Below are 26,045 nucleotides of genomic sequence, written 5' to 3' on the forward strand. Positions count from 1 at the left end.
GACCCATCTTGTTGTCTTTGTGCCTTCTTATCCTGGGTGCACTGTTTTGGGCATTTTTCCAAGAGGGTGGCAGAGACAGAGGGCAGTAGGGAATTATTTCTTGCTATAAATGCTGCAGCAAGAAAATTATTTTTTATTTTACAAAAATGAATATACCACACTTGCGAATTGTATAGGGAGAAACTTACTTTTGCTTTTCAAATGTACAGGTATAAATGATGTTTTATAAAGAGAAGTCCTCTTCCTTTTTTGATACATGGAAAAGTTAATGCATTTTTGCTGGTATTCATATGTCTGACAATGTTTAGGTCAACACCATATGGTCAACATACAAATGGTAAATATGGTGAAAATGTTGACACATTAAAAAGTCAACATTAGATTTTTACGACACTTCCCCCCCCCCCCCACCTTCCTATTTTTTTTTACTTTTTAATACTTCACCATTCACATGGAGTCCAATAGGAAGTGGACTGAAGCATGGTGAGCCATCCGAGGGAACGTGGTACACTAATTAAACCTTTTGGGGTTGAACCTATTGACGATGGACCTAGAAATTGTATGTAAGCTATACCACAACCAGCTTTGCCAACCTTAATGCAATCCAGATCCATTGTAGTATGCACCTGACCCAAGGTATGGGACTCAGTCTTTTTGGTGACTTTCCTATTACGTTGCCCAATGGACAAGTGCCAGAGACCCTTTTATTTTTCCTCTCTCTTTTTTTATAAAAGAAGTTTGTTATTTGCATTTTATTTCGATCAATAGTTGCTTTTCCGTAGTTTTACACGTCTTTGGCTATATGAATGTTTATATGCTATAACTGATGCCCAGGGTAGTGCATTGGCATGTTTATTGCGCAGTATATTACATAAAACTGTGAGTAATGTTATTTATGCTGGAATCGTACTGTATGTCTTGTTAAATCTGTTTACAATGTTTTTGCTTCAATAACAAGAAAAAAAGAGTAATTAATGCTAATGATTTGATATTTTATACTGACTTTTATGCATATTGCTGTAGATTTGCTGGAAAAGTCCAGAGTAACCTTTCAACTACCAAAGGAGCGAAGCTACCACATATTTTATCAGGTGCAGTCCAATAAAAAGCCGGATATAATTGGTAAGTACAAACTTTTTTAAAATTCATTTTAACATCCTTCTCTGAAACTTTGAAGAACTGACCTGTATGTTTGTCTACCTGTCTATCTATTTTAGTTACATAGGGGAAGATGTATTAAATCTTGCAGATATATAAATTGTAGAGAGACAAAGTACAATTCAATCAGCTTCTAACTAATATTCACATGTTGTGTTTCACAAATGACAGAAAGTAGCAGTGGTTGGTTTTATTTATCTTTCTACTGGGTACACTCTAGACGAGGCATGTCCAAACTCTGGCCCTCCAGCTGTTGTGAAACTAGACATCCCAGCATGCCTTGCCATAGTTTTATCATTCCCTAATAACAAAACTGTGGCAAGGCATGATGGGACTTGTAGTTTCACAACAGCTGGAGGGCCATAGTTTGGACATGCCTGCTCTAGACCCTTGATGGCTAACCATGACACTCCCGCTGTTGTTGAACGACACATCCCAGCATGCTCTGCATCAATTTTAGCATGGCCAAATGGCAAAACTGAAGCAGAGCATGCTGGGATGTTTAGTTCAACAACAGCTGGAGTGTCAAGGTAAACCCCCAATGCTCTAGACAATATGCTCAATGCGCAATATCGTTAAGGATTTCCGCCAAACTCCCGGGCAAACGATATATTGCATACACACTGAGCGATATTGTTAATGATATTGTTCAGTGACGACACCAGGACAAAAAAGTAAACATTGAGCTGCATGTACAGGTGACAGAGGATATCATTAACAACCCATGGGAGTGTGCATCATTAATGATATAGTGCGTACACACTAGACGATTTGAGCGATATATTGTTAACAATAATGTTATTGGGCATATCCTTAACGAAAAATTGTTAACGAGTACCTGTTAATCTCTCAGCTTCTAACTGTCATTATCCAGCTCCTAACTGTTTTCCAAGAAGGGACTTTAGACAGTCTTTAGGAGGTATGTGCAGGGCTGCCTAGAGCCCGGGCTTGCTGGAGGGGCCCGTTTGGGGCCCTGGTCTGACCCCCTCCTTCCCTCCTGGGCGGCAGCAGCTGCACACACCTACAGCATGTGCTGTGCTTATAGCAGGCTCAGCATGAGCATCTCACTGACAGCGTAAGAGCTCATGCTGAGCCTGCTCCTGTCAGCACAGCACATGCAGTAGGTGTGTGCTGTGGCTGCTGAGGGGCGGGGTGGGGGCTGGGCAATAACTCCCTCCCCTCGACTTTAGTATTTTTTCAACCCCCCTAAACATTTTGGGGGGTTGATTAGGCCACACACCCAAAATTTTATGGGGGCCCAGCATACCTTTCGGCGGCCCTGGGCATGCAATGCGATTTCCCTGCTGCCGTTAAACTACACAAGTAGTGAGGACTTAATGCTTATCAATTTTTTTTTTTTTAGAAATGCTGCTGATAACAACCAACCCCTATGATTACCAGTACACTAGCATGGGAGAAATATCTGTCCCAAGTATAGATGACGCGGAAGAGCTTGCAGCTACCGATGTAAGTAACACGTTCTGCTTTCAACTACATTCTACAATTTACATTTTAGATAATTTAGGGGCCTAGTCATCATCAATTACTAACAAATGGCATTTGTAGAAACATTGGGCCTCATTCACCTTGCAAAAGCATGCAAATGGGAAAAACCATGTTGCACTGCAGGTGCGGGAGATGTAACATATGCCTTATGCCCACCCCCACACCCAAATCCCCTTGCTAGCATACGAGGGGATGTATACGCAAACACATCCTCTCATATGTTACCCGCTGACTATCTCCTTTTTCCCATGCACAACCTCCCGAGGGTGGGAAATGGTAAGGAAAATCATTATCTTAAGTTAAAAATGTAAGGACTTACACCAGAACCCCCCCTTCCTTTTACTGTCTTTTTTTGGGGTAAAGACAATAAAATAGCCTGAAATAACACCAAGTCAACTATTTTGTTAGCCTGTGTACCCCAAATTTAATGAAAACATTTATTTCAGCCAAAACTAATTGCTTTGGATATTTTTTTTAATTTTTTCTTACTTTACAATGACCTGTAATGTTTTTTCTTTTTTAAGTATAACATCAGCCATGTCACACCTTCAAAAATCGTCACTTTTTCATGCACTTCACCCACGTCGCACATTGTAGAAATAATTTGCACACCATTACCACTAATTACTGCAAACCGACAAGTTTCATGAAACAAATTTGCACGGGAACCAAATTAGATTGACCATTTAGTTTTATTTTGTCTAAATAACAATCTGGATCCTAATTTCTTATAGAAAATAAGATCAGATGTATCACATAGTGCTGGTAGTCAGAGGCGTAACTATATATTTGTAGGCCCCATAGCAAAAGTTTGTAAGGGCCCCCTATTTAGCAACTGATGGTGCTAAATGCATGTAAAACATATTACATAGACGGTAAAGATGGGCCCCCTTCAGTTTTGGGCCCCATAGCAACTGCACCCCTTGCACCTATGGAAGTTACTTCCTTGCTGGTAGTGTTATGTGTAGTATTTATTAGTTAGAAAGTTACTAATGATGAACATTAATATATACATTAAATGCAAATATTATTAGATCTCCCCCTAAGACACAAACTCCAGCAAGAACTCATATTTTCAGACAGCAACAAATATGACTAAGGCCAGGTAGGTAGAACAAGCTCCACTCCTAATCAAATTGAGGAATCTTCTAATACAGTTCAGAGAACACATAGGGACAATAAAAGATGCTATCATTAGCATCACCTTTAAGTCAATTTGTAATGTTGCCTTAATGATAAGGCTAATAAACATTAAATAATGAATGAAACATTTGTGGTTGCTTATTTAAAAAGTAATAATACAGATTTCCCCCTTTTGGCTTTTTCTTGTTTTAATTGTTGTGATTAAATCCAATCTGTATTGTCATCTCAGGAGGCTATAGATATCCTAGGCTTTAACCAAGAAGAGAAGATGGGGATCTATAAACTGACAGGTGCTGTAATGCACTATGGTAATATGAAGTTTAAGCAGAAACCACGTGAGGATCAGGCTGAGCCAGATGGCACAGAAGGTGAGGAGGATGTTTGGTGAAATACTGTAATTCAGAAATTAGAGATGGGAACACTCTTTTTTAATATATGTGCTTGGGTTGGGGTCTTCAGAGAAGTGATAAGCGAGAAAGCATTCTCCATTACAAAATAGACTTTCCGAGATAGTTTTTTCTTACTCACAATGAGATCAAAAAGCACTCTGCTTTCCAGTGGGATGCTTAGAGCGTGTGGGGGCTGAGAGCCGCTCCTGGTTGTCATGCACTATGAGGTGACACCAAAATGCAAGCTTCTCTTCATTGACATTAGCCAGGTGTGGAATATAACATTATGTACAGCACTTGGCTCTGGTCACAGAGCCAACACTGCCAACAGGACAATCTCCGGGGGCAGCACAAAATCTCTTGGACCCCCGGGGTAACGATATCAGGGGTTGGGCCACAAGGCCACACCCTTTCTATGAAGCCATGTCACCTTTTAAGTGACTCATGTCATAGGCGCATGCATGTAGTCTACAAACTGCACTGGTAGTCACCAAGGTAAGTGATGTCCCTGGGGCTTTCATAAAACCAGTTGAAAATCTATGACTGAATACTGATGATGGAATCTTTATATACACCAATCCATAATAGCAAACATGGTTTTGGAACACAATTAGGATAAAAACCTTACTGTTCAATTATGTTATTTTAAAGTTCTGCACTTTTGAAGTACACAAGGAAATAGATTCAGGCCTTTGGACCAAGATCATGAAGTCAACCACTGGTCTGGAGGTTTCTGTAAAATAAAATATAATGGTGTTGTGTAGATCTGGAGGAATTATCCAGACACCCACTTGATGACCAAGAGTGTTATCTGTCTTTCAATAAAATTAGATCCTTTTTTACAGATGCAGACAAAGTGGCTTACTTGATGGGCCTCAATTCATCCGATCTGGTCAAAGCTCTTTGTAATCCAAGGGTTAAAGTTGGAAATGAATTTGTTACAAAATGCCAGAATGTACAGCAGGTGAGCATTGTGGTAATTCTTATTCTTCCGATTGACTTCAAAGCTACTGAATGCATATTTGTTAATTTGGGTATATTTATCTTCTAGGTGTACAACTCAACTGGCGCCCTGGCCAGGTCCGTTTATGAAAAACTATTCTTATGGATGGTGACACGAATCAACCAGCAGCTGGACACAAAGCAGTCCCGGCAGTATTTCATTGGTGTTTTGGACATTGCTGGTTTTGAGATTTTTGATGTTAGTTCAACTCTGTAGCCTGGATATACAGTAGGTTTATTTATGTTCTTGTCACAATGAGCTTATTCTTTGCTATTTGTTCCTTTGAATGTTTAGTTCAACACTTTTGAACAACTTTGCATCAACTTCACCAATGAGAAGCTGCAACAGTTCTTCAACCATCACATGTTTGTGCTTGAACAAGAGGAGTATAAGAAGGAAGGGATTGAGTGGGAGTTCATTGACTTTGGCATGGACTTGGCTGCCTGCATTCAGCTTATTGAGAAGGTAAATCTGGTCACAAAATTACTACTGTATAGTGACTAACATTTGACATGATGACCAAAAGGTGCATCAGTGTATACAACTGGGGCGTTACTAGAATTGTTTAAAATGCTATCTCAAATTCCATGTGTTTAGCATAGTTAACACTTTTTATCCTGCTTTTACTTTTCTTTTCTATACTGTATTTAACTTATGAATGTACAGTAAATTGGAACAGAGAAGATTAAACATAGAAACTTTGAGGTTTTCTGTTTAGAATAAACATTTATATGGACCGACTGAAATGAAGTACTCAAAATGATAATACCTCCAGTTCTACTATGTTAATTATGGATATATACATAACTAGACTCTCCATAGTTAGATAGTGTCTAAAGACTTACCCCATCACATAGTCTTCCTGAGAACATTGCCACAGTTCAACTTGTCCTGATGCAATTATCATGTAGCCTCCAAGATCTAATTTCCTCTCTTTCCATAAGTTAAATGGTGTGCAGCATCTCAGAAGATACTCTGAGATACCACAAGTTTTAACCAGAAGCTTTAGCATTCATATGAACCTATGCAACTTGATTTTTCTCATGACCAAAATTTATTTCAGCAGATGAAGGGCCAGATGTATCAACCTTCAAAAAGTGATCAAATGGAGAGTGATAAACAACCAGCCAATCAGCTCCTACTTGTTATTTTTCAAACCCTGCCTGTAACATGACAGGTAGGAGCTGATTGGCTGGCTGTTTATAACTCTCCATTTTATCACTTTGTGACGCTTGATACATCAGGCCCTAAATCTTTTATAATGAAAACAAAACAAAAAACTGAAGGATATGGCCTTCTATATATATTTACTACAGTTATAAGTGGAAATGTTGCCCGTAGCAACCAATCAAATTTTACTTATCATTTATCTTGAATTTTTTAGAAAATAAAATCTTGATTGTTTGCTGATGCTTTCTTGCCTGTTCTAACTTTATTGCATGTGTCTATATTCTGGCAGCCAATGGGAATATTTTCAATCCTTGAAGAGGAGTGCATGTTTCCAAAGGCCTCAGATACTACTTTTAAGAACAAGCTTTATGACCAACATCTTGGAAAGTCACCTAATTTCCAGAAGCCTAAACCAGGCAAAGGCAAAAGTGAAGCTCACTTTTCACTAGTCCATTATGCGGGTACCGTGGATTATAATGTTACCGGGTGGCTGGAGAAGAACAAGGACCCATTGAATGAGACTGTAATTGGACTGTACCAGAAATCTTCTGTCAAACTTCTTGCCACAATCTCCTCTGCTTTCTCTGTTGCAGAAGAAGGTACATTTTACTTGCTTTCATCCCACCACTAACATCATTATATTTTATTACTCTTGGTTTGAAAAATGTCTTATGCTAGCAGATCTAAAATTTCAAAATAATGATATCCAATTGCAATGAATGTTGTATGTACAGTATGTATTTCCAGGTGTGGGGTATATTTTTTCCCAATTCACTATGTTGACATCCATAACATTTACATAAAATGTTGACATAGTGACAATGTGAAAATGCTTGGCATATTTATATTGACTACATGATATTGCTGAAATGTTATATTGTCATATAAGAAATGTTAATTTGATTAGAATGTTGATATAATAAGAATGTTGACATAATATCCCTGGTGGTCTAGTGGTGACCTGGTATTGCTTTAGCAGTGTCTTCCAGGTGTGCTGATGATACCTAGGGGAAATGTACTAAAATGGGAGTTCTACTTCACATAGGATGTTTAGCACCTTCTAGAAGATTATAGATAGTATCTGATTGGTTGCCCATAGCAACATCCCATGTGAAATAGAACTCCCATCTTAGTAAATTCCCCCCCTAGTGTCTAAAGGTGCCCATACACCTCACAGCAGTGTTTGGACACCCGATACCCTGGCAAGCCGCCAGGTCCTTCCCGGCGGCAGGGACGCATGCAATCCGTTGTGATGGATTGCATGTGTCCCTGCTTCCTGCCTCCCTCGCCACCAGGAGGGAGGTCCCAGGATAGGTGGTCAGACGGGCAGCAGGTCCGACCACCTGGTCGGGTCTGAAGTATATGGGACCGTGCATTGGACCCGACGGCATGTCAGGGAGAGGTGATTTGGTTCGATTTAACGGCCCGATTGGTCGCAAGCGGCCAAAATCGGACCAAATAGCCTCAGTGTATTGGCAACTTAACCCTAACTCATCCCTCACATAGCCTAATCAGAGGTCTTAGAGGCTAATACAGTAGAACAATTTAAACATGCATGGGACTGACATAAGGATGTTCTTACATATAAATCAAATAGGGTTTGATATAACAATATAGCTACAAAAGGGGCAGATTAGATGGTCCGCTTTGTTCTTATCTGCCATCAAATTCTATGTTTCTAAGAATTCTATGTAACCCTCTACCTAATTCCTATCCTTAACCCTTCCCTCCCATAATGTAAATCTAACACTTTGTTCCTGTAGCTTAACTCTAACATACCCCTCCCATAGCTCAACCCTCCGCCTAGTGCCTAAACTGAAGCCTCCTACTAGTGCCTTACCAGAGGCATAACTAGATATTCGTAGGCCCCATAGCAAAAGTTTTTAAGTGCCCCCTATTTAGCAACTTATGATGTTAAATGTGTGTAAAACATTACTTAAACAGTAAAGATCAACCCCCTTCAGCTCTGGGCCCCATAGCAGCTGCACCCCGTGCACCTATGGTAGTTACGCTCTTGAGCCTTACCCTAACCTACAATCCTGTAGCCTGACCTTTCCAGTAGCCTAACCCTTACCCTCCCATACTATAACCTATCCCTAACCCTCTCTCTAGTGCCTAAACCTCCCCTCCCATATCCTAACCCTGGTCCTCTCCTAACGTATCCTAACTGTAACCATCTCCTGTGTTTTTAGTCCTAATATAAATTATCATTGAGAAGTTAATGACCAATAGACCGCGAGTGTCATGAAAAATAGATCATTACATTACTTGTGTTTTCCTTTTATTCAGCTGGTGCAAGTAAATCTGGAGGCAAGAAGAAAGGATCCTCTTTCCAGACTGTATCAGCGCTGTTCAGGGTACAGTATGCATATAATTCTTATTTTTTGAAGAATCATGTCTGCTCATATAATAGTTTCTTCTGACTTGTCTAATTTTCTACTACAGGAAAACTTGAGTAAACTGATGACCAACTTGAAGACAACTCATCCTCACTTTGTACGCTGCCTCATTCCCAATGAGACTAAAACTCCAGGTAAAATTTTGTTTGTGGTGTTAAAAAAATAAAAAGTTCTAAATGGCCATTTTGTATAGAACACAGCAAATTCTCAGAATTGCCATCACTGTGATTGTCCCCACCACTATTTCATCCAATGTTAAAAGCAATATTGTAGTCTAGCAATGTTTCACTAATTGCAGTTAGATGTGCCACACTTAAACATCTGAATTTTGTGGCCGATTTTGTGATGCAAATTCATCTTGGAGCACCCTAGCAAATGATTGTTGCTTTACAAATATGGGTAGACTTTCAGAAAATTACATACTGCCCAGCATGTTAGGACCTGTAATACTCAAAGAAAAAATGCCTACAGTAATTACAACCTAATAATTACTATATTATTTCAATTCATAGGTGTGATGGATAATCACCTTGTCATCCACCAGCTGCGGTGTAATGGAGTGCTGGAAGGTATCCGCATTTGCAGGAAGGGATTTCCTAGTAGAGTCCACTATGGAGACTTTAAGCAGCGGTAAACTCATTCTGTCATTGAATGCTTTTCAATTATAATTTTTTTCGAGATTTACCTTTTCGAGTTTAAAATGTTAACTCCTGCTAGGAAGCAATAGGCTACAATGAATAAAGAGTACTAGTCATTAGAGGTATCCTATTGTAGAGCGCAATGGAATTTGCTGAGCTATATAAGAAACTGCAAATAAATTGTTAACACTTTTAATTAAGACTTTTTATATATATATTATCTCCCCTGCTAGGTATAAGGTCCTGAATGCCAGTGCCATACCCGATGGCCATTTCATTGACAGCAAGAAGGCAAGCGAGAAGCTTCTTGGCTCTTTAGATATTGATCACACCCAATACAAGTTTGGTCACACAAAGGTTTGTATAATTGGCTTGCACATATATCTTTGGGGTTCTTCATCCTTTATCAGACATCAGGCTAAATCACAGGTTAATATGTAGTGTTTCACTCCCCTGTTTATCCAAAATGTATAATGCTCATCTCCATATCTTTATTTTCCTATTATTACCATAAAATATACTGTACTTGAAACTCACATAGACGTAGGGCTCTATTTATCTATCTGAACATGTGGAACATGTTATTCCAGGTCTTCTTCAAAGCAGGACTTCTTGGTCTTCTAGAAGAAATGAGAGATGAACGCCTGTCACAGCTGATCACACGTACCCAAGCTATATGTAGAGGATATCTAATGAGGGAAGAGTTCAAGAAGATGATGCAAAGGAGGTAGCATTTTAGGCATCACTATTAAAATGATGAGTGTATAGAGCTTAACATTTCATTTACTGTGTGCCTGGAATACAAGTAGACATATGAAATATACTGTACACTGCCTCAAAAAGGCCAAAAAATTGGTACTGTATTTGCGGTTTAATTTATCCTATTACCAATTCTTCTAAAATAAATGTTTGACATGGAGAAATGGCTGTTAAGTCACAAACTTAATAACCAAATCTACAGTGACCATATTTACAGTACAAATATAGTAGTAATTAAAATGTAGTAGCCAGTAGTTCTACTGATCATATTATATACCAGTGCTATTGTTGTCATAATTAAATGCACTTGCCAAGAGGAGGGGGGATTCCGGGCAACCAGAAACCTCCCCTGCTCACTGCCCACCTCACAGCACATCTCTTACACACTTGAGACACCTTCTCTCCCCTTATGTGAGCCTTTTTTACCCATTCACATTTTAGCCTCCTCACACACTCCTCTCATTACAGCAGCCTCCTCCTTTCCCCTCATGCGATCTTCCACACCCACTCATCTTGGACCTGCTTTAGCCTCCTTAACCTTTTTTAGCAGCATACAGCCTCCTCCCCCCTCATGCCAGTCTCCTCTCCTACTTCCCTTATGCCAGCCTGCTCACACAATCTCATTAAGCCAGCTTCCTCCCCACTACCAGATTTCAGTATGCTGCCTCATCCTCCCCTCCTGCCACCATCTCCACCCCCCCCTCCTTCCTCCCCCCTCCTCCTGCCACCCTCCCATTTCCCTCATGCCAGCCTCCTCTTCTACTTCCTTTATGCCAGCCTCCTCACACACTCCCATTAAGCAAGCCTCCTCTTCCACCTCCATATTGCAGTAGTATGCAGCCTCCTCCTCTTCTCCCCTCCTGCCAGCCTCTTCTCCCATTCCCCGCATGCCAGCTTACTCACCTACAACCTAAGCTGGCCATACGATACTGCAATGTCCCACAGCAGTGTATGCCCATCCGATTCCATTTGAGCGGTCCTTTCACATGCGATGTATCGCATACAGGTCCGACCTACAACTCCGGTGTGATGGGATGTCAAGCACATCCGATTTGGTCTGATTTCTTGGGTGGAATCGTGTGAAATCGGCCAAAATTAGACTAATGTATGGGGGCCTTAAGACATGTTTTCTCTCCTTTGATTACAGAAACCAGTAAGATAATTATTTCATTAAGAGTAATAAATATTTTGCTCTAGTAATTCTAATAATGCAATTATGACAAATTGCAATGTGGTCAAGGCTCTATGAATATGTTGCACAAATGTTCATATGGTATAAGTTGACCATAGTCGATGCTTATAAAATGAGTGGAGTTGCTGAATGGTTACTCTACTCTGTAATTGTGACCCTACCTTCATATGTAATGACTATTGGTAATGCAAGCTCAGAAACTTCTTGTGGTGCAGAAGGGTTGGCAGTACTGTACATCTGTTCCTTTGTTTGCAATTTTTTGGCAGAGACGCTATAACAACTATTCAGTACAATATTCGATCATTTACGAATGTCAAGCATTGGCCATGGATGAAATTGTATTTCAAAATTAAGCCACTCCTGAAGAGCGCAGAGACAGAGAAAGAGATGCAGAATCTTAAGGAAGAACTTCAAAAGACCAAAGAGGAACTTGCAAAAACAGAAACGCGGAGGAAAGAAACTGAAGAAAAACTGGTGACCCTAACGCAGGAAAAAAATGACCTCCTACTTCAAGTGCATTCGGTAGGTACAAATGCGGTCAGCTTTGTACAGGCAAACCAAGGTATAAATGCTCAGTACTTATCAAAGTACATATACCACCCAAACTAAGGGCCTTATTCTAGTTCACTCTTTCTGATAAAATCCTTCTTAGATGGACAAAACCATGTTCACTGAAGGGGGGCAGATGTAAAATGTGCAGAGAAAAATTAGATATGTGTGAGTTATTTTGTTTCTGTGCAGGGTAAATACTGGCTGCTTTATTTTTACACTGCAAATAGATCTCACTTTGAAGTAAAACCCCACCCAAATCTAATTCTCTCTGCAGAAGTAACATCTGCCCCACCTGCAGTGCACATGGTTTTGTCCATCTAAGAAGGATTTTGTCAGAAAGAGTGAACTAGAATAAGGCCCACAATCACTAAAGTTATAGAACATTTTAGAACTATAAAAGATTGATTGTACAATGTTAAGTCATTATCCACAATCGCTCTACAAAAAAAAAGTAGGTTATCTGTAGAAGTTTACTAAAAGCTGCTGAAACCCTCCCACATCCTTAGGATGGTGACCTAATGGGATCTTCTGCAGGATACAATTCGGCACATTTCTTATAAAGCATCTCCCGAAAAGGAATGGTTATCACTGTCTACAATAACCCACAACTCAAATGAACGTTAAATTGAAAAAACAAAACCAAAAAAAAACACCTGTTAGTAAAATCTGTCTAATTATTTGTGCAGGAACAAATCCAGCAAAAATAAAAAAAGCTCAAAAAACCGTAACAACCTCATACAGTATATCATAATTTAACAAATAAATATTCAGTCACAAATACTATAAAAAAACTTCCATTCTTCTTATTGTTATTACTATCATAATCGTCCTTAATTTATACTGCACCACAAGGGGTCAGCAACCCCTTACAAAGTACATACAAAGATACAGTTCAAAGTGATGAAAAAAAAGTATCCAAATAACCAACAATAGTGATTGGATATCCCCCCCTTACAGTATAAAACATTAACTACAGTACAAATTGAAATTTAACTACAAGGTTTATAAACAATGCTGTAGAAATAGTGCAGGTTAGGAGGAGTTTTTGAAATTCCGCCCAAACCTAGATCCTCGGTGCTGTTTAAGAGATTAATACATAGTTATGGGTAGAAATGACTCCACCCAAATTATAGAGAAAATGAACCCAAATGCTGCATGTGTATCTGAGCCTGACAGAGCCCAATCAGCATTTAGACAACAAAAAAACCCACAATATACAGTACACTGCTCTAGATAGGTTCAGCAATTAGGGTGTCTCACGCAACTCATAAATATACAGGACACATTATTCTAGTTCACTCTTTCTGACAAAATCCTTCTTAGATGGACAAAACCATGTGCACTGCAGGGGGGCAGATGTAAAATGTGCAGAGAGAATTAGATTTGGGTGAGTTATTTTGTTTCTGTGCAGGGAAAATACTGACTCCTTTATTTTTACACTGCAAAATAGATCTCGCTTTGAAGAAAAACCCCACCCAAATCTAATTCTCTCTGCACAAGTAATATCTGCCCCACCTGCAGTGCACATGGTTTTGTCCATCTAAGAAGGAATTTGTGAGCTGGTGTCCTAGCTGAACTGAATATAAATATATGGTGGTTCTCCTTTTAGATGGTTCAGTGCCCTGTACTGTGCATGCAGTTATTTGAAAATAGTATCAGGAAGCATAGGCATTAGTAGGTTTAGTAGCGGTAGCAGTAAATAGCGCGTAAGCTGACACGCAGTGAGGCAGGCAGTGAGACAGGCCGCCAACAAGAGCGGGTGACCCGTGTTCAGATTCGCTTGGCACAGCGTCAGGGCAAGGCCGGGCTGAAGTCTGCAGTCTGGGTGTGGATTGACTAGTAGGTGACATGGGGTGGAAGTGACAACGCGTTTCGTCTCCTTGAATGCTGGAAACTTTATAGGGACACTGAAGCGAATTTTATTTATAATTGCTGAATCTAGCGCAGTATTGTGGGTTTTTTTTTTTATAAACAATGCCACCTCAGTAGTCATAATAACTAAATAAGCAGCACCCCAGACTGAACCCAAAGGTGCCTTTGTTGATAGTGGGGAGGATAGGATAGGATAGGATAAGGGGTGTGGATTGAAAGGTCTATATTGTTTAGTTACACAGTCAATAGGCCAACACCAATATGTTGACATGCAAAAGGTTGACACAGACAAAAGGTCAACATGCTATAGGTTTGACATGGTTTAAAGGTTGACATGGTCAAAAGGTCATTATGAAAGGTCAACACATGAAAAGGTCAACATGAGTTTTTCATGGTTTTTGGTATCAATGTTGACACCTATCGACATGGACGTACAATTAGTGTAATGCATACCCTCACATAGCTTACAATGCTCACCGTGCTTCAGGCCTGGTGCCTCCCTCCACTTGGCACACTTTGCAGTTCTCAAATGTAGTGCAGGTGGAGTGTGGATAGTAAAGTATAAAAAAGTATAAGAAATGAAAAAAGTAATGAAAAACCCATGTCGACCTTTTGACAGACCTATTGAATGTCGACATTTTGTCAGTGTCGACCTGGCGCATGCCAATATGTTGCCTGTGTCAACATGTTACCTATTGACTGTCTACCTAGACACTGTAGGCATTTCAACCACTTTACGGAATAAGTTTGGGAGAAAAAGCCATTGAGGGAAGATATACTTATCTTCTACCGTGCTTCCTCTGCAGCACGATAACTTCGGCGGTGCCGGGCCCGCCCCCTTTAGTGACGGCACCAGCCGGGCCCGCCCCTTTTCATGACGTTGCGGCCTGGGCACGCCCCTTTTGTGACGTCGGCTGCCCGGGACCGCCCACAACTGTGACGTCGGCGGGCCCGGTCCGCCCCCTTGTGCTGCCCCCGTGCAGTGGCGCCCTGCCCGCCCTCATTTCTAGAGGGAACACTACAGTGTATGCATTCAGATACAGGGCCAGATTCTCTAAGCTTCGAAAGTGATAAAATTGAGAGTGATAAACAGCCAGCCAATCAGCTCCTACCTGTCATGTCACTGACTGTGTTTGAAAAATGTGAGGTAGGAGCTGATTGGTTGGTTGTTTATCACTCTCCATTTTATCACTTTTGAAGCTTAGAGAATCTGGCCCTCATTCACTAAAGAATATCTCCTGGAAATGTTATAGATTTGCAGATTAGGGGCCTTGTGCAGGGGCACAGACAGCTGTGCCGGGCCCAGGTAATGAGAGGGGGCATGGCCAATGCAGGAAGGTGTAACCAGCCCCCCTCGTGGCTGCACACAACACACAGGGGGTTGCTAGCATGGGGGCTGATGGGCATTTGCAGAAAGCGGGTGTGATCGACCCCGCATAGGGGAGAATGATGTGGCTGCCACTCTTCCCAGCATAGCACACAGCAGCAACAGGCCTGGACCCATGTAAAGAATACCTCCCCCCCCCCCTTCTCAGCACCACTGGCCTCATGTTGTTAGGAAGGAAAAATCACTGTTTAGCATAAAATAAGTTTCTGGAAACAGCCAGAAACAGCTAGAAAGTCAGCAACCATGCACAAAACGGAAGCCTCCGTTAAACGCTAAACGCAAAAAAAAGCACCAGCTGGGGACTGTAGTGCAAAATAATAATATACTAATAAAAAAGAACAGCTTAGTCCTGATTGGTTTATACTGTACCATGGATATATATATATATATTTTTTTTTTTAATCTTCAAGGTGATTCTTAATTCTAAAGGACTTCAGTAAGTGAAATGTAATCTTTCCCACATCCTCAGTAAATAGCACTGGGCAGGGTATTTCACACCTTCCAATTCTCTCAGGTTTAAATGCCAAAATACTACTCTGATCCTGTTTCATTAAAGATTAGAAGTGTGTCATCTGTAGCAAAACAGTTGCTATTTCTTTTCACTGATTTGTGGGACACTCATTTATTTATGGGTGGTGATTGACATAATATGACTGCTGTAGATTTACTATCTTAACTTGAGTTATCTGGAACTGGTTTCCATTCTTGGGCCCTTATTCTAATTCGGACGGTACGGCCCGCGTGCGGCCGTACCGCCGATGTTTTTCTTCTGCACATGCGCAGAGGTCAATCTGCGCATGTGCAGCCCCCTTCGCCGCAGACGTATTTCGTCCGCCGCAAAGGGGGCGTATAGGGGCGTGAGGGGCTTCATACCCTCATTTCCCTATGTGTACGCCCCGCGTTTCATGGGCGTTCCCATGCAAACGCGGGGCGTATGCATGGTAATGAGGGTATGACGCAACTCATGGGGGCGGAAAGCTGACGTCGCCGGATGTCAGCTCTCAGCCCCCATACAAGCTAGCACACGGACGATTGTCCGTGTGGTCTCAGCTTGCGGGAGCTGCCGGGGCGTGCGGACCTGCCTTCGATGGTCGACGACCATCGAATGCAGGGGGCAGCTCCCACCATGGTGGAGGCGTACGCCTCCACCATTTTTATGCGGATCGCCAGCCGTCCGTGTACGGACGGCCGTGGCGATCCGTCTCGTGGGCGGGGATTGGTTTGTGCGGCCAGAGCACCGTGTGCGGCTCTGGCCGCACCAACCAGAATAAGGGCCTTGGTACTGGATTTATCAAAGCACGAAGAGAGATAAACTGCCAACCAATCAGATATAACTGTCACTTATCTACTACAGCCTATAAAATGACAATTAAAAGCTGATTGGTTAGTACGTTGTCATTCTCCAATTTGTCTCTCCACGATTTCTATTTATATTATACCAGGCAACTATAAAAGTAAAATTAGGAAAATTTCTTTAAGGCAAAATACTGTATGCTACTATTCTCATGCAAATGTAGTGTTTTTCAATGAATATATACAATAATAAATATAGAAGTATAGGTCCTGATTAGGTCCAATAAGGGAACTTACCAATCAGTAGAGAAAAATACATCAACACAGCTCCAGAAGTCAGAAGATACTGACTCTGCATTGGGCATGAGTTTGATCACTCCAGGCTTCTGTGGTTTGTAGCACATGATAGCGACCTTTTCCACTCAAACTCATTGTGGATACTCCTTAAGGGGGAGTCCCAGGCAGAATCAGTATCTTCTGACTTCTGGAGCTGTGTGGATGTCTCTTAAAAGCGTCTTGATAAAGGCCAGTGTCGGCCGAAATATCGACTGGGACCACGGTCCCATACTACGTATGTGATGTATAAATAAATTTGTCCTTTTTTTGACTGATCGGTGAGTACCCTTATTGAACCTATCCAGGCCCTATACTTATTAGTATGTGGAACATGAATTGTTACCCTAAAGGAGCACCCCACTGATGACACATATATTGGCTTTGAGTGTGGATCTACTACTATTACAATAAAAAAATAGGTATAAAAGAAGAGAAGAAATCTAAATATTGGCAAACAGGTGCGTCATATATCAATATAGAATACAAATTATCAATTAATTTTATATGGGGATAAGTTTGATACCATGGATGTTACTAAACCTTTTTGGGCCTGCAGCAACATTTGGCTGAGGCTCCTGTCATAGTGCTTTTAAAGAGACATCTCTCTCCACAGTGGCTGTTCAATTTGTGCTCCATAGTAATACCTTCTCTCCTATTATGAAACACAGTAACCCAGTCAACATTACTCCACATTGAGATGTTCTTAATTTACATTCTAAAACACAGTTCCCCCAGCACTCTTCAAGGGCAGCCTTTGATAGAGGCAAGTGACTCATCAGATACAGTATGACCCAAAGAATACCTGTTGGAGCTTGATGGCCTCAGGAGAGATCCTCAGGTGTTTAAAGGCTTATCCACATATGGACAAATCTTATTCCGATAAGATTATAGATGTGCGGACACCCGAGTGTTTTTGATCAATATCCTTTTTTGTGTTTTGAGAAAACCACCTTCGAGTGATTTTGGTTCAGATTTGGGTTTGATTTTTAATATGGGGTTTATCTAAAAAATTGAAAAAATTTGCTAAGAACTAGCTAAGAACAGAACTAGCTAAGAACAATTACCATCCTGATATCTTCATCAATGTTGACAACTCGACAATCTACCCTATCCCACAAGCTCGTTGTCTAGGGGTCATCCTCGATTGGAAACTGTCCTTTGTTCCCCACATTCAATCTGTCACCAAATCATGTTACAATTATCTAAAAAACATATCCAAAATACGACCCTATCTCACACAAGACACTACTAAATCTCTTATCCATGCACTCATTATATCCCGCATTGATTACTGCAATAGTCTCATAACTGGTCTTCCCAAGAACAAGGACACTTGCCACTGCAATCCATTCTAAATGCTGCTGCTAGGCTGGTCTTCCTAGCAAGATGCTCATCGTCTGCAGATCCGCTCTGCCAGTCCCTCCATTGGTTACCTGTATCTTACCGTATTCAATATAAAACACTTCTACTAGCATATAAATCTATTAACCATACTGCACCAGCATATATCTCTCTACTTATCACAAAATATCTCCCATCTCGACCACTCCGCTCTGCACAAGATCTGCGTCTCTTCTGCATGGATCACCAGCTCCCATTCACTATTATAGGACTTCCATCGGGCTGCTCCCACCCTATGGAATGCCTTTCCATGCACAATAAGACTCTCCACTAGCCTCCAAACTTTCAAGTGTTCCCTGAAAACTCACCTCTTCAGGCAAGCCTATCATATTTAAGTTCCATACGCATAACCCTCTGAGGCAATTATGTATTATATAGCTTTTCTTCTGGCCCTACAAGCTATGCTACTGTATTACTGGTGCCTGTCCTTGTGTTTCCCTCCTATATCCCTATAGATTGTAAGCTTGCAGCAGGGCCCTCTTACCTCCAAGTCTGTCTGTTGTTACCCAGTTTGTTTTATCTCTGTTTACAATTATAAAGCGGAGCGGAATCTGCTGTGCTATATAAGAAACTGTAAATTAATAATAAATAATAGATGTGCGCAAACTCTAGTATTTTGGGTCTAAATCCTCTTTGTGTTTTGGCAAAACCACCTTGGAGTGGTACTGTATTGGTTTCAGTTTTGGATCTATATATACATTTTTTTTTAAATCTCATGGACGATTCAGTTGTTTTACCTATATTTTGCTTTTTTCTTCCATAAAATAGGAAAATGATAATTTGGCTGATGCAGAGGAGAGGTGTGATGAGCTCATTAAGAGTAAGATTCAGATGGAGGCGAAAATGAAGGAGCTCATGGACAGGCTAGAAGATGAAGAAGAAATGAGTTCAGATCTCACAGCCAAGAAGAGGAAACTGGAAGATGAGACCAGCGAGCTGAAGAAGGACCTTGATGACCTTGAGCTGACATTGGCCAAAGTAGAGAAGGAGAAACATGCAACAGAAAACAAGGTCTGTGTTGTTATTATTAGAAATTATTATCGTGATCACCATTTAATTATTAGTAGTTTTGTTCTAAAACGGCATAATTAATAATGAATTTATTATTACTTAAATTACTATAGATCCTATGATATGTGACACAGCAATTACAATATTCAATAATATTTCAGAACTATAATACTTAAAATTAGGAGCTTGTTGTGTATAATACTGTATCTCAAACACCAATACACAAATACATATTATAAGATTAAAGAGCAAGTAGCGTCGGAGTGCTCAATTTTTACTATTTCATTTCTATATCATATATATGTCTAGTGTCCATGCGGCTCCGAAACACTGCAATATTTTGGCAGCGAGTGAAACATGTACTAGCTTTGGAAGCATTTGCTTCGAGTGGGCTTACTAGTTTTGTATAAATTGAAAATAATGAATATGTCCTCTTTATGTTCTCTCTTAGGTGAAGGTTTTGACTGAAGAGATGGCATCCCTAGATGAATCCGTCGCCAAGCTCAGCAAGGAAAAGAAAGCCATCCAGGAGGCTCATCAACAAACCCTAGATGACCTCCAGGCAGAAGAAGACAAAGTCAACAGTCTCACGAAAATGAAGATGAAACTTGAGCAACAAGTAGATGATGTATGTCATCTCCATTTTATCAGACAGTTAATACATTATTCAAGTTTTTCAATACAGTACATTCAACATTTATTCTACTTAAACCATGGGAAATAACCCTAAAATATTTTTTTTTTCAGCAATATTAAGAGATTGCTAAAAATGTTAACTAATCCACCAAAACCAAAATACTAATTAAAATGTAGCTAAAATATTGGTCAGCATGTGCAAAATATTTTTTTCCCCATGAACAGTAGTTGGGGTTTGCATCAATAATAAATAGGCCATTTAGGGGGATACGGTCAACCTAATGATCTGTCGACCTTGTCCCATGTCGACTTAGACCCCCGTCGACATTGCAGTATGTCGACCTAGTGGTGTCGACCTAATGACTGTCGACCATCTTTAGGTCGACCATACAATCCATACTCCATTTAGAAAGGTATTTATCAAAAATAAAAGATACAATTGTGAGAGATAAAATATCAACCAATCAGCTCCTCTAATTTTTCAAATATGACCTATAAAATTGGAAAGAGAGAAAAGTGGACTCTTTTTGTGGGGCACTCTTTGTATTCTGTTTTTATTTTTTTTTTTAAAACTTAACTTTTAATGTATTCAGATAAGATAAGTTAGACATACATACACAGAAAAAACAAACAAACAAACAGACAATCCGAATCTGTGCAGATAAGGATACACTTAGATTTTGCAGTGAGCTTTTAAGATTTAGGCTATGCAAGAATTTAATTAAGAATCAATCTTGTATCTGAACAGGAACTGTGTAATTGTTCAGCACAGCTAATTGCTGTTTAGTGCTTAAATTTGCAGTGAGCTTGTAAGAATTGCTGTGCAAATGGCGAGATTCAGTTCTGTATCAGTACAAAATATATGGTTGTTGTTGCCTAGCACAAACAGCAAATAGCTTTGCTAGACTTATCACAACAACCATATATTTTGTACTGATACAGAACTGAATCTCGCCATTTGCACAGCAATTCTTACAAGCTCACTGCAAATTTAAGCACTAAACAGCAATTAGCTGTGCTGAACAATTACACAGTTCCTGTTCAGATACAAGATTGATTCTTAATTAAATTCTTGCATAGCCTAAATCTTAAAAGCTCACTGCAAAATCTAAGTGTATCCTTATCTGCACAGATTCGGATTGTCTGTTTGTTTGTTTGTTTTTTCTGTGTATGTATGTCTAACTTATCTTATCTGAATACATTAAAAGTTAAGTTTTAAAAAAAAATAAAAACAGAATACAAAGAGTGCCCCACAAAAAGAGTCCACTTTTCTCTCTTTCCAATTTTGTATACTTCGGACTCAGGGGAGCACCACCAACATATAGACTATTTACCCCATACAGGGACTTCACGGTTCACAAATAGTTGGTATCAGGCAACCCAGGCCAAATCCCACCTAAAGGAGTGAAGGGGGTCTCTCTTGACCCAACTCACACCGGGTGGGTAAAACCTTGTGCGACTCCCAAAAACCTCCCCCTCATGACCTATAAAATGTAAGGTAAAAGCTTTTGGCTGGTACTTTATCTCTCACAATTTTACCTATCTTTAGCTTTCCTAAATCTCCTCATACTCATTACATACAATGTAAAAATCATGAGCACATAATGGGGGAAGATTTTCTAAGAATCTCCGCCCCCCTTTGCCGCCCATCGCATTTATAATTATCGCATATGCGGGGGTCATTGTGGGGCGGTGGTGGCATGCGGTAGAAGCCCATTGGCTTCTATGGGGCATCGCCATATTTTTCTGGCGATGCCCCCAGCCGCGTTAACCCCGCGGGGGATGCTTACAGCATCCCAAAATGCGGTAAAAACCCCGATAACGGGTTTTTTACCACATTTCTTGTTTAGAGAATCTCCCCAAATGTGCTTATCCCTTTGTATATATAAAAAAAGAAATAAAGAAACTATTTAAATGTTTAAAATGATTAGTTGTCTCTTTATATCTCTCTATCTTTTAGCTTGAAGGGACTCTTGAGCAGGAGAAGAAATTGAGAGCTGATCTGGAGAGAATCAAAAGGAAACTAGAGGGTGATTTAAAAATGACCCAAGAATCCATAATGGATTCGGAGAATGACAAAGTGAATTCGGAGGAAAGGCTGAAAAAGTAATGTTTTAGCTTATAATGTAGAGTTTCCTATTTTCCACATTATTTATACAAATACATGCGTATTATAGTATTTGCATGTATAGCTTTTATATGCAAACGTGTGGTATGAGATCTTGTAAGCAAATATGAGGTACAGTATGATTCAGAAATATTTCCCAATTAAATCCTTACACTGGACATCAATACTCATGAAACAAGCTTATAAATGAATTATTTTTTATTATTTATAATTAGAATTTATTTACCTTTCTCTGCTGAAAAGGCCATAATGGGATGAATTTGAATTAACAGAGAGTCTCTAGAAATTCACATATGGATTCTTCAGTTTGCAAAGATGCAGTCATTCACCATAATAGTTTTTATTATGAGCCAGTGGAGAAGTTGCCCATGGAAACTAGAGATGAGCAGGTTCAGTTCTCAGAGAACCAAGCCCACCTGAAGTTTAGGGATTATAGTTGGTCTAAAATGTTGCCTCAGATGTAAAAACAAGGCAAAAATGTACTGTCCCATTGTCAGATCTTGGATTTGAGATTCAGGCGCCATTTCGAAATGCAGCTGTCCCCTACAAATCAAATTGTGGCTACTGCCGTGACATGTTGCTGTCTGCTATAAATGTATGTTTATGATGACAATGTGCTGACTGCTGTAATGTATGTACAGTATAAACAACTTATAGCAAGAAAATATGGACTAAAGAGTACAAATACATTACTCTTTCCTCCATATTTGCATCAGTACTTAGGTGCCATAATATTCAAATAAATATAAATACATACTCCGTTTTAACAGTAACAATTTGTTCTGAATTGTATAGTATAGTACAGTATAGTGTATTCACTGTTAACCTTGGAATTACATTTTTTTTTATGGATTTATTTCTTGCGATCCCTAGGAAGGACTTTGAAGTAGCTGAACTGCAAAGAAGAATTGAAGACGAACAAGCAATTAATGTTCAACTTCAGAAAAAAATTAAGGAGCTCCAGGTATATACTATGGTCTTGTATTTTTTAGGGTTCTTACTAATTATTAGTATGTGTATGTGTATATATATATATAGCAATCTTGGTTTGCCCGGCACTCAGACTCCCCCAAGGGGTAGCTTGCTCAGTTGCCCTCCTGTGCTGGCTAAAAAGCCAGAAGTATGCATATATATATATAAAATTCCACACACTTTTTTAATTACCATGGCATACAGTTGTTTTAGAATACTTTTTATTTTAAAAACAGCATTGTTCTAATCTAAAATGTTTGTTTCCTACATTAAAAAAATGTATGTATTAGTAAACTAAACAAAACAATATTCCAAGATACAGTAACATCCAGGCTCACGTCTAGAGAGGAGGAGGCCCATGTTCAAACTCCATCTGCCCCCTCCTATCTACCTGACAGCGCTGTAGACTCTAGGCACTAGTTCCATAGTCTGCTGTGCATGCACAGGTCTCCAGGAAAATGGTGCAGTGGTGAGTGTTAGGAAGTGTAATTCTCAATCCATGGACATTTCTAATTATTGCCTCTTGGGCTCCAAGTGCAATAAAATAGTTTTGAACAGTTCAGTTATTTCAATCTGGTAAATGAATCAAAAGTCTAGCATCAGAACTGCTTTGTGATGTAAATTACAAATGGACGGAATATTAAAGTTTTTCCCTTTACTATTAGCAACAGAGCCATCAACTGAACCAACTATTTCATATCTACCTTCGCAGTATTTTCTTCTGTCTAGATCAATATGCAGATATTGCTTTTCGCTTCAGATTAACATGCAAATCCATTCATGCACATTGTACCATCTTACCTTTGTTTAAACTTGTATATTTTACGCTATTCAAGGCTAACAATGAAGAGCTGCATGAAGAAATTGAGTCAGAACGGGCATCTCGTGCTAAAACCGAGAAGCAAAGGGCAGAACTATCGAGAGAGTTAGAAGACATCAGCGAGAAATTAGAAGAAGCTGGAGGAGCAAGCGCAGTTCAAGTGGACATGAACAAGAAAAGGGAGGCAGAGTTCCACAAACTGCGTAGAGACCTAGAAGATATCGCATTGCAGCATGAATCCGTTGTCTCTAACCTGCGAAAAAAACAAGCTGATAACATGGTTGAGCTGGCAGAACAGATTGATAACCTCCAGCGTGTCAAGCAAAAACTTGAGAAAGAGAAGACTGATTTGAAGATGGAGATTGATGATCTGGCTGGTAACTTGGAGTCTGTTTCTAAATCCAAGGTATGAACATTGGATATGCAACCAGCAATAACTTGATACATGGTTTCCAAATTACATGTCACTTCACATTATCAAATACTGTCAGACCCAATTAATTAGTTTTAGATCTCATCAGTAAACGTCAACAAATGTAGTCAAGTTCAGTGGTGGATTGGGCATCAAAAATATTCCCACAAGGCAAGTCAGACTGTGGAGCTAATTGCATTATGTGGCCTCACCCCAGTCAAGGTCCTCAACCATTCCTGCCTGACAGGTACTAGCAGCTCGCCAGTGTCTGACAGTGACCTATAGAGTGGAGGAGCTCTGAGCTTCTCAACTCATGACAGGGGAACTTCTCATGAGACAAAGCTCCTCCACTTATATACGTCACTGCATTTCTAGCCCTCTCCTCCTGATCTGTTCAGCTGTTTACTCCCAGCATCAGTAAGGCCCAATGCCCCCACTATGCATTAAAACTGCACCGCCCCCTGCCAAACCTACACTTTTAACTTCTCCTTATGTAGTAACAAACTGTACCATGTAACTTCTACCATTGCACCTTATGTCCACACTACTCTGTACACTGTAACTGCTCCCCTCATTCCTCTGCAACTGCACCCAACAACTGTCCCACTGCACCCTGTTAATCATTGTGTATATATCCTTATCTAGGCTAATTTAGAAAAGACATGCCGGGTCGTAGAAGATCAGCTCTCCGAGGTTAAAACTAAGCACGAGGACAATGTTCGTCTCATCAATGATCTCACTGCACATAAGTCCCGTCTACAGAATGAAAATGGTTAGTATACAACATACATGAGGTAAATGATCTTCCATTAATGATGGCACTTCAAAATTGCCTGTAATGTTAAAAGTATGTGTAGTTCAAATGCGGAAATGTGTCCCAATAATATATTTTAGAAATAATTATACTAACAACATTATTATTACTTTTTGCAATGCTAAATGCATTAGTGTAGTATTACTATACAGCAGTGTTCATTGTTTGAGACACACCTGGCTTTATATTATAAATCAAAAATCACGAACTAATGGCCTGATTCAGTGGTGGGCGGAGTATGATAGTAGCTGCATCTTTAGAGCAGTTACTGTGATAAATTATGCTAATGCTACCTGTGCAAATAGACACTTCCAGGATACTTGTGAGCAATGGTGGCTCCATAGGAGGAGCTGCAGAACAGTTCAAAATTCAAATAAGGGAGAAACACCTGCGTGTGTGACTGCTCCGGTGTCCAAACTTGCAACGTTAGACAACACGCATGAATATCAGTCATCCGAGTTATACTCAGGTGATGCAGGATGGCCGGGGTCTTCAGGCTTCACAGTGTTAGTACATCTGTGTCAGTGAACACAGACGCTGCCCTCAGCACACCCAGAACAGGGATAACATGCACCCATTTTTGAGATTCTGCACAGTGCCACACCAAATTGGCCACAACCTGGCTGCAACTTATAGGGCACTGCTTGTAACAACACATTCTCAGCCCTCTCAACATTGTAGTTGAATAGGTTTGTGAAGCCATAATTATTAACCGAGTGTCTCAGATTAATCTGTGAAATGAAAATAAAAAAATGGTTATCTCAACTTATCGTAACCTCATTTTGTCAGTGGTATTCTGTTTACCCACTTTCTAATTCTATGAACTTATCTCAGGGGCATTATCTCACTTGGTGGAGGAGAAAGAAGCACTGATTTCTCATCTAAGTAGAGGTAAAACGGGCTTCACTCAACAGGTGGAGGACTTTAGAAGGCTACTGGAAGAAGAAACAAAGGTAAAATGGCACAAAAATATTTTTTTGTGATGGATGTTGATCGCTATAATTGTAAACTATATAACATTTGGAGAAATGTTTGGAGTCTTGTATTGGTTTTG

At 40.0% G+C, this 26,045-nt stretch overlaps 1 protein-coding gene across 1 annotated transcript in view; it reads left to right on the plus strand.

Annotated features, from left to right (window-relative positions):
* LOC146007152 (myosin-4-like) overlaps window positions 1-26,045 on the plus strand; it is a 58,610-nt gene that overhangs the window by 9,080 nt on the left and 23,485 nt on the right. The window contains exons 8-27 of the mRNA XM_083145527.1: window positions 1,024-1,122; window positions 2,522-2,625; window positions 4,037-4,175; window positions 5,042-5,160; window positions 5,248-5,397; window positions 5,494-5,664; window positions 6,659-6,968; window positions 8,659-8,726; window positions 8,815-8,902; window positions 9,281-9,398; window positions 9,640-9,763; window positions 9,997-10,133; window positions 11,624-11,879; window positions 18,967-19,209; window positions 19,661-19,837; window positions 21,806-21,951; window positions 22,847-22,937; window positions 23,782-24,171; window positions 24,823-24,949; window positions 25,826-25,944. Of these exons, the coding sequence (XP_083001653.1) occupies window positions 1,024-1,122; window positions 2,522-2,625; window positions 4,037-4,175; window positions 5,042-5,160; window positions 5,248-5,397; window positions 5,494-5,664; window positions 6,659-6,968; window positions 8,659-8,726; window positions 8,815-8,902; window positions 9,281-9,398; window positions 9,640-9,763; window positions 9,997-10,133; window positions 11,624-11,879; window positions 18,967-19,209; window positions 19,661-19,837; window positions 21,806-21,951; window positions 22,847-22,937; window positions 23,782-24,171; window positions 24,823-24,949; window positions 25,826-25,944 (3,176 nt within the window). The remainder of the gene's footprint in view (window positions 1-1,023; window positions 1,123-2,521; window positions 2,626-4,036; window positions 4,176-5,041; window positions 5,161-5,247; window positions 5,398-5,493; window positions 5,665-6,658; window positions 6,969-8,658; window positions 8,727-8,814; window positions 8,903-9,280; window positions 9,399-9,639; window positions 9,764-9,996; window positions 10,134-11,623; window positions 11,880-18,966; window positions 19,210-19,660; window positions 19,838-21,805; window positions 21,952-22,846; window positions 22,938-23,781; window positions 24,172-24,822; window positions 24,950-25,825; window positions 25,945-26,045) is intronic.

The sequence above is a fragment of the Crinia signifera genome, chromosome 6 (assembly GCF_055691185.1).
Source record: "Crinia signifera chromosome 6, ASM5569118v1, whole genome shotgun sequence".
Classification (NCBI taxonomy): domain Eukaryota; kingdom Metazoa; phylum Chordata; class Amphibia; order Anura; family Myobatrachidae; genus Crinia; species Crinia signifera.